A 14,861-nucleotide genomic window follows, 5' to 3' on the forward strand; every position below is an offset into this window, starting at 1 on the left:
AACCCCAATGGGAATGATTTTTAACGGATTTATTTGATGTTGCTAATGGTTACAGATACAGCGTTACTTGACAAGAGCTTCTAGGCTCTGAAATTTGTCGTCACCAATATATGATTTTGCGTCTATATCTATTTCTGAAGAATAAAATTTTACAGTTGTTGAAACCATGGTCAGTGGTTGTTAATGCAACATATAGGCTGATTCTCTCAAATCATCAATAAACAAATGTAACGTAATGTGCGTAAATAAAGGAAAATATACCACATCGTTTGACTTGGCCATCAGTCACCGAAATCAGTAATGACCCTCAAGTATCTGGAATTGTGTATAACGAGAGGTTTAATGTGCAACAAGTACAACCTTGGGTAAGGAACATGCGAGACTGAGATTTATTGGAATTACTCTAAGCACGAGTCATTTGCAGATCAAAGAGTTAGCTTTCAACACTTCATTCAAGCAGTTATATACTCCAGGTTAGTCAGGGTAATTATAAAGAGCATGAAGCTTTTTAAAAAATCGATTCTATATAATGCAAGAAAGACACAAACATAAATGACAAGGATTCAAAAGTTTTTTTGGGGACGCGGGAGGGGAGTTGGGGGGAGGGTAACCGTCGATCGCAGTTGTTGGAAATGACGATGAACCAAGCAAAGAAATAATTTTATGTGCCGGAATTTTCCCGTTGCCAATCGGTAGTAAGTCTGCAATGAGCTTTCCGCGGCAAGTTTCACAGGACTCCACCAGTTAACAAAAGCATAGTGGAGTGATACACGAAATTTAAGAAGTATGGTTGGTTGTGCGATGCAAACTATTCGAGCCGACCGGGCGTGTCGAAGTAGACAGTGGATTATGTGAGGGACGTTGCGAAGATCCACGAAGGCTACCTATCGACTAAGTGCAGAACCAAGCCCTCGTCAGCCAAAAGTGTGGAATATCCTTCGTAAGCGATTAAGTGTCAAGCCGCACAAATTGCAGCTTCTGCAAGCAATAAGCCATGACGACAAACTGCACCGCCTGCAGTTCTGCGCTGATGTGCGGAACCAAATAGAAAACGACGATTTCGTAATCAGATTAATCTTCAGTGACGAAGCTACTCTTCGTCTTTCGAGAAAGGTCAACCGATACAACTCACACATATGGCGACAAAGAATCCACAAGCAACTGTCGAATACGTCCAGGATGCCACGAAAATTAATATGTTCTATGCTGTATGCAACAAGACAGTCAATGGACCCATCTTCAATGAGGAAACTACCAATGGTATCACCTGTCTCGACATCTCTATAATTGTAGCTCATGCAACAAATTGAAACGCTACAGATTGAAACTGATAGCAAGCATTTCATCTTTTACTAAAATGGCGTCCTACAAATTTTTGTATTTATATATGAGAGTACCCGAATTATCCGTTGTCACGTTGATGGATAGACCGTGTTGCGGCCGCTGACTTGACACTACTCGATTCTAGTGGTCACAACGGCCGCCAGATTTGACTTACTGCGATTTTTTCTTGTGGGATTACGTCAAGAACAGTGTTTATTTTCCACCTCTACCACAAAAGCTCTAAGACTTACAACATCGCATCGCAGTAGCTGTTCCTACCGTCACTCCTGATATGCTGGTTCGTGTATGGTCAGAATCTGATTATATTTGTGCCCTGTCACGAAGAGTGAACGAATAGAACATTTATAAATACTGTAAAAAACTAAGATTGTTTGTATTTGAAATACTGCATTTTTTGTTAAGTTGTTCTTGGCAATTTAATAGTACTGATGAAATGGTTCAAATGGCTCTGAGCACTATGGGACTCAACATCTTAGGTCATAAGTCCCCTAGAACTTAGAACTACTTAAACCTAACTAACCTAAGGACATCACACACATCCATGCCCGAGGCAGGATTCGAACCTGCGACCGTAGCAGTCACGCGGTTCCGGACTGCAGCGCCAGAACCGCACGGCCACCGCGGCCGGCTGATGAAATGTTTCATGGACTTCCTAATTATCTTATGTTGTTCGTGTGTCTACGACCATTACGTAGTTCGAATAAAGGAAGAGGCGGAAAAGATTCAAAGAATAGCATCACCAGTCTTCGCGGATTTGCTTAGTCAACGTGAGAGTGGTACAGAGATGCTCAAAGTCCTGCAAAGGGAGACATTACGAGATAACTGGTGTGCTTTATGGACAGCATCACTCATAAGATTCTGAGAGCCGACGTTCCAAACCGAATCAAACAAAATGCTAATTCCTCTAATAAACACACTGAAGGAAAAAAAAATCGCAACGCCAAGAAGGAACTGTACGACACAAACGAAAGTTTGGTATGCGTATGTCTACATCTGAAAGATGATATCTATTTTGATTTCGCGCCAGCCGCATGAGAGTGGCGCCAGTACTGCCAACAGCGCCAATATGAAGATGCAAATCAGTTTTAAATACTTTGAGACTGGATATAGTGAGTCGATGTTAGTCAAGAATGCCTTTAAAGCAACAAAGAGCCATTATCAATACTCCACTGAGTTTGAACGAGGTCGTGTAATAGGGATACAAGAAACTGGATGTTCCTTCAGGTATACTGCAGAGAGACTTGGCAGGAATGTAAGCCTCTGTATATGATTGCTGGCAGCCTTGGTCACTAGAATGTATGGAAAACCGGGCTCTGGACGGCCACGCGGTACTACCGAGAGGGAAGACCATCGTGTTCGGCGTACGGTTCTCAGGCTTCGTATTGCATCTGCAGCAGCAATCTGAGCACCAGTTGGCATCACAGCAGCACAACGAGCTGTTATAAATCGGTTGCTCCAAGGACAGCTCCGAGCCAGACGCGCGGTAGCGGGCATTCCACTGACCCCAAACCACCGCCATTTTCGTCTTCAGTGGCGCCACACGAGAGCTCATTGGAGGGCAGGTAGGAAATCAATTGTGTTTTCTGATGGAAGCTCGTTCTGTCTCGGTGCCAGTGATGTCCGTGTTTTGATTAGGAGGCCAGTTGAGGGCCTGTAACCAACCTGTCTGCATACTATACACACTGGACCCATACCTGGAGTTATGGTCTGGGTTGCGATTTTGTATGACAGCAGGATCACTCTAGCGGTCATCCCACACACCCTGATAGCAAATTTGTACGTCAGTGTGGTTATTCGACCTGCTGTGCTGCCATTCATGTACAGCGTTCCCTGAGGTGTTGTCCAACAAGATAACGATGGCCCATATTCCCCTGTTGTAATTCACTATGCTCTACAGAGTATCAACATGTTGCCTTGGCATGTTCGATCAGCGAATCTATCTCCAATCGGGCACTTATGGGACATCCTTGGACAAAAATTTCATCATCATCCCTGAACAGCATTAATCACCCCTGTATTGACCGAACAAGTAGAACAGATCTGGAACTCCATCCCACAAACTGACATTCGGCACCTGTAAAAAACAATGCAAACACCTTTGCATGCTTGTATTCGGTAACCTGGGGATTACACCTGTTATTAACGTACCAGAATTTCACATTTGCAATGGCTTATCTCGAGCTTACATTAACCTGTGACTTCCCCGTGTTAATCACTTAAATGTGTTACCTAAGCAAATGTATTCCCGAAATTTCCTTACTCTACATTAATTATTTTTTGGAGTTGCAATTTTTTTCGTCATTCTATCTTGCGTAATGACCACAAGGCTAAAGTTAGAGAAACGCCACACACTGCACAGTGACTTGCCGTGCATAAATTTATTTTATTTATTACCTATCGCTGGCCGGGTGGACGAGCGGTTCTAGGCGCTACAGTCTGGAACCGCGAGACCGCTGCGGTCGCAGGTTCGAATCCTGCGTCGGGCATGGAAGTGTGTGATGTCCTTAGGTTAGTTAGATTTAAGTAGTTCTAAGTTCTAGGGGACTGATGACCTCAGATGTTAAGTCCCATAGTGCTCAGAGCCATTTGAACCATATTACTTATCACTTTCCTTGGAACCACTTGAACCAAAGACATATGGTCATGGAACGAATCAGTATATAGTTTACATAGTAACAATTAGAAAATGTATGAGCCAGAGAAAATTATGAAATAACGGGAAAAATTTTGAGCGAGCGTAAAATGAACTTCATAATTACCATTTCCTTCGCTGAGAGTATTCTTGAAAAGTTCTGTAACTAGTCCCAAAATATGGTACCATAGACGATAACACAGCGTATGTAAGCAAAGTAAATAAGCATTAGCCTTTCACAGTGAGAGACAGTACAGATTATTCTTCTAGTGTAGGTAGCAGCATTCAGTTTCTGCACAACATCTTGAACGCGATGGTTCCAAGAAAGTTACCCATTTACACATTCCGAAGAATTTATAATGGTCGATCTTACTGACTGAGCACTTTGTGACAATTCACACGAGCTCCGCGTCAGAAACTGTATGTTGCGTTTAGTTGCAGTCCAGTTGCGTCTTTACCCGACGAAATCATGCCTCAGATTTACATGGAGTAGAGCCAGAGGCAACTGGGGCAATGAGAGGCATTCTGTAGTATTCAGCGATGAGTCTCTCTTTTGTTTGTGAGAGTTAAAAATTCAAATGGCTCTGAGCACTATGGGACTTAACTGCTGTGGTCATCAGTCCCCTAGAACTTAGAACTACTTAAACCTAAGTAACCTAAGGACATCACACACATCCATTCCCGAGGCAGGATTCGAACCTGCGACCGTAGTATGAGAGTTAGATCGCCGCCAACATGTTCACGTGAAAGTCTAGTATGAGGTCACAAGAATCAGTGCTTCTTGAGACCCGTGCCTCTCCAATTGCTGCAATTATGGTGTCGGATGCTATGGTATATAACAAAACGACTGATCCGAAAATTGTTGAAAGAAGGCTGGATGGTTGCCAGTATGTGGAAAGAATGGTAAACTCTGTTTTCGTAACGTTCATGAGCACGGTGCCTAATGACAGATTTCAGCAGAATAATGCTAGTTCACGCTACAAACGCCTTAAAAACTGTCCGGATGCTTGACTGGCCTCCCCAGTCCCCTAATTTATCAACAATAGAGCATGTCTGGGATGGAAAGTCGCATACTTCGTACCAGCCCCCATCTAGCACTCTCAACTGAGAAAGGATATGTTTCGGAAATAGCATGAAATTTCTCAGTTTGAAAATCAGAAGCTGTTTGCTTCAGTGCCGCAACGAATACAAGAATGTAAAACACGTGATAAGAAGATAATTTAGTCATGAAACATGTTGTAGTAAATATATCACAAGTTTGACAACAGGTGCGTAACAGTCTCCATACTGAAAAGTGTATTTGTTCCCTTGTCCACTGATGTTGATGTTCGAATGGAATAGATATTAATGCCGGCTATGTCACGAACATCTCCACAAAGTTTCACAAACGTCAGACTGGTCCTATGTAACGTAACACCTTCCATTTCCGCCAGTCTAGTTTCGCTTACAATTCGATTGATGTGAAGTATTGTTTTCTGTCTGAAGGCGTTCTTCAGCGCTTTCGGTTTTGTCTGTAGCGAAATTCTTTAACTTGTCTGACACTTTCCAAGCTCGCATTTGCGCATACATGATATACGAATGCCGATTACGTATCCAGATGGAGATGTAGAAGCCTGCATGATTAATGATGGTGAGAAGCTAGTATCGTATGTTGTAATTTCTTTCGACATAATCCGGTGGCACCCTTCTTGAAACTGACTGGACATTCTCGCACCATTGCAGGTGAAGTGTCCGGAATGCCGGGCGGAACACCGCATCCCGTACCAGGGCGTGCAGGGCTACCCGACCAACGTGACCCTGCAGCGCTTCCTGGAGCTGCACATCGAGATCACGGGGGAACTGCCGGACCCCACCAGCGGCCAGATCATGGAGCGCTGCTCCGTCTGCTCGGAGAAGTCCTACTGTTCGCTCTGCGTCCACTGCGACAAGAAGGTCTGTGCCGACTGCAAGGGCGCCCACATGGACATCCTACGCCGCGAGATCACTCGCATCAACAACCAGGTATTGCCAACTCTTACTCTCCCCGACAGAAGCAATACTGTCGCACAGAACCGTGTGTCGGTAATAAATCGCTTACTCTTCTCTGACCCTACACTTCGTTGTCTCTACAAACCTTTTCCGCCGTTTATCGCGATCCAACAGTCGAATTTCTCATCCACTACAGCCCATTTCCGCAGGTTCTCCACGATTCCATCGATCACTTGGTTCTTGGTCGACCCCGTCCTCTTAGACTCTATGAATTTCCATCTAATGTTCTTCTCTCTACTTCCGAATCATTCACCCGAGCCATGTGCCCCACCCATGTCAATCCAGATGATTTCGCTATTATTCTATTAGATGGATCTTCCTATATACACTCCTGGAAATTGAAATAAGAACACCGTGAATTCATTGTCCCAGGAAGGGGAAACTTTATTGACACATTCCTGGGGTCAGATACATCACATGATCACACTGACAGAACCACAGGCACATAGACACAGGCAACAGAGCATGCACAATGTCGGCACTAGTACAATGTATATCCACCTTTCGCAGCAATGCAGGCTACTATTCTCCCATGGAGACGATCGTAGAGATGCTGGATGTAGTCCTGTGGAACGGCTTGCCATGCCATTTCCACCTGGCGCCTCAGTTGGACCAGCGTTCGTGCTGGACGTGCAGACCGCGTGAGACGACGCTTCATCCAGTCCCAAACATGCTCAATGGGGGACAGATCCGGAGATCTTGCTGGCCAGGGTAGTTGACTTACACCTTCTAGAGCACGTTGGGTGACGGGATACATGCGGACGTGCATTGTCCTGTTGGAACAGCAAGTTCCCTTGCCGGTCTAGGAATGGTAGAACAATGGGTTCGATGACGGTTTGGATGTACCGTGCACTATTCAATGTCCCCTCGACGATCACCAGTGGTGTACGGCCAGTGTAGGAGATCGCTCCCCACACCATGATGCCGGGTGTTGGCCCTGTGTGCCTCGGTCGTATGCAGTCCTGATTGTGGCGCTCACTTGCACGGCGCCAAACACGCATACGACCATCATTGGCACCAAGGCAGAATCGACTCTCATCGCTGAAGACGACACGTCTCCATTCGTCCCTCCATTCACGCCTGTCGCGACACCACTGGAGGCGGGCTGCACGATGTTGGGGCGTGAGCGGAAGACGGCCTAACGGTGTGCGGGACTGTAGCCCAGCTTCATGGAGACAGTTGCGAATGGTCCTCGCCGATACCCCAGGAGCAACAGTGTCCCTAATTTGCTGGGAAGTGGCGGTGCGGTCTCCTACGGCACTGCGTAGGATCCTACGGCCTTGGCGTGCATCCGTGCGTCGCTGCGGTCCGGTCCCAGGTCGACGGGCACGTGCACCTTCCGCCGACCACTGGCGACAACATCGATGTACTGTGGAGACCTCACGCCCCACGTGTTGAGCAATTCGGCGGTACGTCCACCCGGCCTCCCGCATGCCCACTATACGCCCTCGCTCAAAGTCCGTCAGCTGCACATACGGTTCACGTCCACGCTGTCGCGGCATGCTACCAGTGTTAAAGACTGCGATGGAGCTCCGTATGCCACGGCAAACTGGCTGACACTGACGGCGGCGGTGCACAAATGCTGCGCAGCTAGCGCCATTCGACGGCCAACACCGCGGTTCCTGGTGTGTCCGCTGTGCCGTGCGTGTGATCATTGCTTGTACAGCCCTCTCGCAGTGTCCGGAGCAAGTATGGTGGGTCTGACACACCGGTGTCAAAGTGTTCTTTTTTCCATTTCCAGGGGTGTAGTATGCGACTCAAGGTACCATCTCGTCCCCCATTTACCTTTTTCACAGGCTGGGCCAACGATTCATTGATGTGCCTGTTTCCCAAAGGCATCTAGCATTCCAACATCTTTTCATATTAATGACCAAGTTTTCTAGGCATATGTAAGCACTTCTCTTATGAATGTGAGTTAAAAATTGTCAGCAACATATTCTTTAGTGCAAAATAAGATCTGCTGTCTTCTATTAATCTTTGTTTTATTTCAAAAGATACGGCATTTGTATAGGTAACTGTCGATTCTGGATATTTTAGTTAATCAACTCTTTCGAAAGTATAATTGCACAAAGGTATTGAGGGTAGCAGGTTCTCCTTGCTTGCTCTCCCACTAGCCATATATTTTGTTTTCTACGAGTTCATATTCAATTCCATATTCCTGCTGAAGTGTGATGAATGTAGCTTCCATTGCCTTCCAGATTCTTGCAATTATCTATATATTTAATCTGCACAAGCAAGTATCTGTACGGATTTGCAGAAGATCATTCCCCTGATTATCAAGTTTGCATCCTTCTTAGAAGTCCGCAGCTCGTGGTTTAGTGGCTGGCGTTGCTGCCTCTGGAACACGGCGTCCTGGGTTCGATTCCCGGGCGGGTTGGGGATTTTCTCTGCCCGGGGACTGGGTGTTTGTGTTGTCTTCATCATTTAATCATCATCATAATCAATCATGACTGTGGCTACAGTGGACTCTGTAAAAAATTGGGACTTTGTACGGGAGCTGATAACCGCGCAGTTGAGCGCCCTACAAACCAGACATCATCATATCCTTCTTAAAGTTCTCCTCGGCAATATTAAAAAGGAAACACGCTGCCCATCTCCGTGCCTTACACCGTCTTGCACGACTGTGTCTAATGGATCAGATACAATTCTTCCCCTTCAAATATTGCTGTGTACCTCATGCTTAACAATTTTCCGGGAGTTGCAAGTTCAGTGGAAGCAGGGTACAGTTGCTCTCTATTCGTGTATCGTATTTTCTGAGGTTGAATTTAGGGAGAAGCCCAGCAATTGTCCAAATGATAGTGGGAATCCGACTAAACATCCTCCCCCCCCCCCTCCATACACACACACACACACACACACACACACACACCACCCTCGACCAAAGTTTTCGGGAGATTTCCTTCGATTAATATGCTAATGCTGGAACTCCCTTTCCAAATATTCCCAACTGGTATTCCTTCTGCCCTACCCCCAGTGTACTCAGACATTAGGCTCAAAAACCGCGACTCTTTAAACGATCGGAACTCACACAGCCGGCTCTGCCGGTTGGAGTAAAGAATGAAAATTAAAAACAAAAAAATAGAACAACAATTTCATTTCTTCTTCACTGCCCTAACATGTATTAATTTCCAGAATAGGCTGTTATACGTTCATGAACGCATAATGAATCCAAAACACTGGTTATGGCACTTCAGAACTCAGCCAACAAGTAAACCAGATAGTGACGGGCATCAGTTGTACAAAACATCGAAATATTTCTACATTACCCTCGAAAAGTTTGTAAACCGCTTGTTGCGTATTATAATGGAGTAATATCGGAATGAGCTATGTGAGTAATTGGTTAGAATACAGAATAGCATACTCAAATAACGGTTAATAATGAATCTTACAATATTGTACAGATAACTATTAGACATATACGTACATATTGGTACATACTGGTATCGCTCAGTTTCATATAAACTGACTTTACCTGTCCAAACAGTTCTACTAGACACGCTAGGTGGCGCCAGTAGACGAACGACTATGTAGAGGTACGTTCTTTACAGTTCTGTTCAGTTCTAAAAATGTGTGAAATGTTATGGAACTTAACTGCTAAGGTCATCAGTCTTTAACCTTACATACTACTTAACCTAAATTATCCTAAGGACAAACACACACACACCCATGCCCGAGGGAGGACTCGAACCTCCGCTGGGACCTGCAACACAGTCCATGACTGCAGCGTCCCAGACCGCACGGCTAATCCCGCGCGGCTGTTCAGTTGTAGTTCCGTTTGTATGAAAGTAAGACACGCCGCGAAAGAAGGCTAGTACATGCAGCGAAAGTAATTGAAAATGGGACTGGGATAGTGATGAATCCAAGTTCGAAGTACTTGGAAGCAAGCGCTGTCAATTCGTACGCCGTTTGTCAGACAAACGCTTGCATCCCCAGAGGATAATTCCAACTGTGAAGCATGGAAGGGGTTCTGTGACGGTATGGAGATCTTTTGGAGGTAGTAGCGTCGGAGATTTCATGAAAGTAGATGGACAAACAAACCAAAAGGATTATCATGCCATTCTCCACCGACATGCCAAGGCATCTGGTTTCCGTATGATTGGGAAAGGTACGTGCTGCAGTAAGAGAACAACCCGAAACATACATCCCAGTTGTGTCAGAACTATGCGAAGTATCTAGAGGCTCAGAAAATTTTGAAAATAAAAAATTGAATAGCGTCCTCAGTCACTGACTGCTACCCAATCGAGCTAATATGGTACGAGTTGGACAGAAGAAATCGAAAACGGGGAGTCATGAGTAGAACACACTTGTGGAAGGTCCTGCAGCAAGAATGGAGGCTAATTCCAGCTGAAACCCTGCTAAAATTGAAATATCGCATGCCTAAAGTATGCAACGCAGTTATTAAAGCAACGGGTGGCTATTTTGAGGAATCAAAAATTTAATAGTTGCATTTACTTATGTATTGTATGAACTTAGCAAACATTTAGAAGACAATTAAATGCAGTTTAATGATCTATTTCCTTTCCATTATCCATAACCACTTACCAGACTTATGGGGAGTCATCCTTCTTCCTTACAGCAAATTTCAATGTAAGACACGCCTTAGGCTAAACACAGCTTTGTTTAAGTTCTCTCAAATGTTTCGCCCCTAATGTGGCAAACTAGATTATCTGACTTTTTAGTCACTTAATGTTAGACATGTTTGAACTACTGTCCTATCTCTAGAAAAAAATGTTTCATTCAGCAGTGGCCAACGATAAAGTGGAGAGGGACTGTGCCATTACGCCATTTTCTTTTGACACCTCTAGTGGTGTGCTGCTGTACTGTGGCACGTGAAATTCAAAGGGTACCGGCACTGAACACTAGTACCTGCAAAGAAACAAACATTAATTGCGTAACTTCAGTTTTAGAGCTGACAATTATAAGCTTATGACAACTCCTGGCTGGCCAGGGTGGCCGAGCGGTTCTAGGCGCTACAGTCTGGAACCGCGCGACCGCTACGGTCGCACTTTCGAATTCTGTCTCGGGCATGGATGTGTGTGATGTCCTTAGGTTAGTTCGGTTTAAGTAGTTTTAAGTTCTAGGGGACTGATGACCTCAGCAGTTAAGTCCCATAGTGCTCAGAGCCATTTGAACCATTTTTGAACAACTCCTGTGTAAACTTTTGACTACATAACCAACACATTTTTGTGCAGGTGCGGAGAGGGATTCACCGATTACAAGACGCCCTATCCCTCGTGGAGAAGAATCAGATCACACTGCTCAATAACTGCACGTCGGTAACAGAAGAAATAGATGAGATCTACCGCCGGCTGATGAAGGCGCTGAAGGACCGAACCGAGTCGCTGCGGTCAGAAATCGAGCGCTACCAGAGCACGGAGCAGCGCAACCTGCGCACCCTCAAGGACAACCTGGAGCAGGAGCTCTCCAACATCCAGAGCAACTGCGAGCTCGCCGACAAGCACATGAACGACAACGTCGACTGGGACGACTGCGAGCTCATGGACGCCAAGGAGATCTTCCTCAAGACGGTCGAGTTCATCCGCAACTTCGAGTACGAGAACGTCGACTACACGCGCAGGGTACGCTTCTCGATGGCGACGGACCCGAACCAGCTGGTGCTGCACGTGGCGAACTACGGAGACCTGACCATCGCGTCGCCCTACCCGAGCATGGCCGCCCCGGGCGTGGGGGGCAGTGGCGGCGGCGGAGGCGGGCTGTTGCAGCCGCCGGCCGCAGGCCCGGGTCTGATGCGGTCCAAGAGCGACCACCGGCTGGCGTCGCAGTTCCGCCAGGAGGAGCGCGGCGGATACTTCGATGGGGAGGGAGGCGGGCCGTCGGCAGGTGGCCGCGCGTCACCTCTCGGCGGTCGCAAGTTCGGCGAGCGCTACAGCAGCCGCGGCTACGGCGGCGGCGAAGCTTCGAGGTAAACGTCGCAAACTAGTCTAAAGTACGACTTATATTCACGTTGTAACACCTCCAATTCTTTTTTTCTCACGACTGGAAACAAAAAGATGCAATTGGTTTTGAAACAAGCGTGCACTCGTGGATGCGTGACAGAGATGGCAGCACTATACAGCACACGGAACTCTAGCAACAGAGGCGAGAGTGAGGACTGACTTTTATACTTAATATGGCGATAACTGTCATCTAGGTGGGTGCCACGGATGTTGGCTGTCGGATGACCACATGGTTGCGTGCGTGGCTTGTTTCCAGGCAATGTGGACGAGTGATGCGGTATGGATCAGGTTTCTTTTCGTCGGTTGTGAGAATAGATGATACATCGTTTCTGTTACCCAATTTGCGTACCAGACTCCTAAAGAAGCGTTCGCAGCGGCCATGGAATCATGCCGTTGTGAAAAATACATACAGCTGCATGGAGATTACTTCTCAAAGGCTCACAGTTTTCGTGTGATGTCTGTGAGAAAAAAATCGGAGGTGTTATGACTTGAATGCGGCACGTCTATTGCTTCTGGATCGGCTGGCTCGAAGTTTTTACAGACGGATCGGAAACACTAGGTGTCTCTTCGAAAACAGCTTTCTACGATAAGGTATACATACAGGGCCGATCCTATTGCTACCCATAGAAAACTCCGTGCAGAGTTATTAGCTGTCTTTCAGACAGGCACAGATCCAAGGCATTGAGGAGGGGTGTCATTATGTCATGACCCCCTGCCCCTAAAAAGCATTTTACTAGAACCGTTTATATTTTCATTTACGTTAATTTCCAAAAATTCCAGCTTTCTCTCGGAGAATACTGTATCGTGTGAACTAAGACTCTCCAAAATACTAATAAATTTAAAAAGTTACAAATTTCGTTTAACTGCGAATATTTTTCAGTAGTGTTTTTTAGATTACCCTATGTGCATTTATCTCCAATCTTAATGGCTTTAGAAAACATTAAAACGCCGAAAGGCGCCTTTTCGCAGCCTGATCGATCCGGCTACCAGCAATAAATACGACACTGTGAGTCCACAAGCGGAACCGGAAAACTACCGGAAATCGAAGAACCGCAAGACAGAAGGGGAAAGATGATACACTAAAGGAAACTAACAGAAAGACTACATTTCCCAAACGTAGGTAGAAGAGACAGAAAGATACAGAATTCCAACCATTTATATGTTTGTAAATCTGTAATCTGCAGACCTGTGAAATACTGAAATGGCCAGTGCACAGTCAGACTCTAAAACCCACAAATTATGAAGTTGTCGAAGTTGTGTAAGTTTGCTGCTATTATAGTTCTTAAAACATTTTCATGGCACAGGAATTTCTCAAATTTTTGGAAAATATTTTTCAGCGATGTATATGTTGATCACTATATAAAATATAGTATAAAAGGTGAGTTTTTCCACCATGTACGAACTTTAGACATTGATCGATGAGAGGTTACGGAACAAAAGAGTTTTAATGAACTTTTGCCCGGAAACGCATGGTTTCTATGCTAGAGATAATTTATACAGCCATACTTTGTTACAGAGACTGCGGTCTAATACGTGCTTTACCATGCAGCCACAATTACAATATGCATGGTTTCCTTCTAGAGGGTGGTACAATTCCTCTTACGTCATGCCATAGCTGCCTCTCCTGCCATAGTAATTGGTGATGTTGTGTCCGATACGCTTCTCTTGCTGACTCACCTTGTTGTGGATATCATATAGGGTTGTACACAATGGTTCCGTATTCGAATCGAGAGATTGCCGACATGGTGTTTACTTACGAAAAGGCAAATGGCAACGGGCGGTGGACAGCAAGGCTGTATCAGGAGACCTATCCCCGTCGACAACACTCACAACACTCAATGTTTGCAGCAGTGTTTTGCCGTTTGTCTGACACAGGGTCGTTCCATGAAGCTGGAAATCATGAAGGACATATTCGAAATGTTCGGACCCCAGAGTTGGAGGAAAATGCGATTAACACTGTGGAAGGCGACCGCCGTGTCAGTACCAGGCAGTTGGTCTGCCAGTACAGGGTAAGCCAGACGACTGTGTGGAACATTCCCCATGACAGCTGTTACTATTCTTATCACTTTCAGCCTGTGCAGAGCTTACTAGCGACAGACTTTCCACATCAGGAGCAGTTTTGTCACTTGTTTCTTCACCTGGCAACCACCACTCATGGATTTATGTCATCCATCGTATTCACAGATCAGGCCATCTGTAGGATGTTATGCAGAACCCTCATGGTATGGTGACAGAGAATCATAAGTGTCGGTGCAGTCGGAATGTATGGGCCGGGATAATTGGCGACTGTATTTTAGGACCAGTCTTACTTCCACGTCGTGTAACAGGCCGGAATTATCGTCGTTTATTGCGGGTGACCTTGCCTCTCCTGATGGAAGAAGTGCCACTGATGATTCGGAGGGTTATGTGGCCGCTACATGATACTGCTCGAGCCCACTTTGCTGTTAACGTCCCGAAGCATCTCAATAGTGCCTTCCTTGGCCGATGGATCGGGTTCCCGCTGTGTGGCATGCTCGTTCATCGGACCTCAACACGTGCCATTTCTGGTTATGGTGGTGTATCAAAACTATCGTATATGCAGAGCACTTTCCAGATGTGGAGATACAGGAGCAGCGTATTCATGCTGCCTTTGAAGCTATTTGGATGCAGCCTGGCCAGTGTGAACATATGAGGCAGAACATACTATGGGGCGTACGCGCTTGCGTTGAGGCACATGGGAACCATTTTCAACACATACTGTAACTGCGGATGGACGGTGCAGTCTCTGTAACAATGTATAACTGAATAAATGGTGTCTAGGATGGAAGCAATGCATTTCTGGACCTAAGTTCATTAGACCTTGTTTGTTCCGTACCCTCTCATCGATCAGTCCCTAGAGTTCGTACACAGTGTGAAAAAAT

The 14,861-nt window shown here is 45.8% G+C and overlaps 1 protein-coding gene across 4 annotated transcripts in view; it reads left to right on the forward strand.

The window, feature by feature from the left end:
• Positions 1-14,861, forward strand: part of LOC126175239 (uncharacterized) — a 292,084-nt gene that overhangs the window by 230,975 nt on the left and 46,248 nt on the right. For all 4 annotated transcript variants that reach the window (XM_049921875.1, XM_049921877.1, XM_049921878.1 and 1 more), the window contains 2 exons: positions 5,699-5,977; positions 11,197-11,927. In XM_049921875.1, coding sequence (XP_049777832.1) covers positions 5,699-5,977; positions 11,197-11,927 — 1,010 coding nt within the window. The remainder of the gene's footprint in view (positions 1-5,698; positions 5,978-11,196; positions 11,928-14,861) is intronic.

The sequence above is a fragment of the Schistocerca cancellata genome, chromosome 3 (assembly GCF_023864275.1).
Source record: "Schistocerca cancellata isolate TAMUIC-IGC-003103 chromosome 3, iqSchCanc2.1, whole genome shotgun sequence".
NCBI classification, from domain to species: domain Eukaryota; kingdom Metazoa; phylum Arthropoda; class Insecta; order Orthoptera; family Acrididae; genus Schistocerca; species Schistocerca cancellata.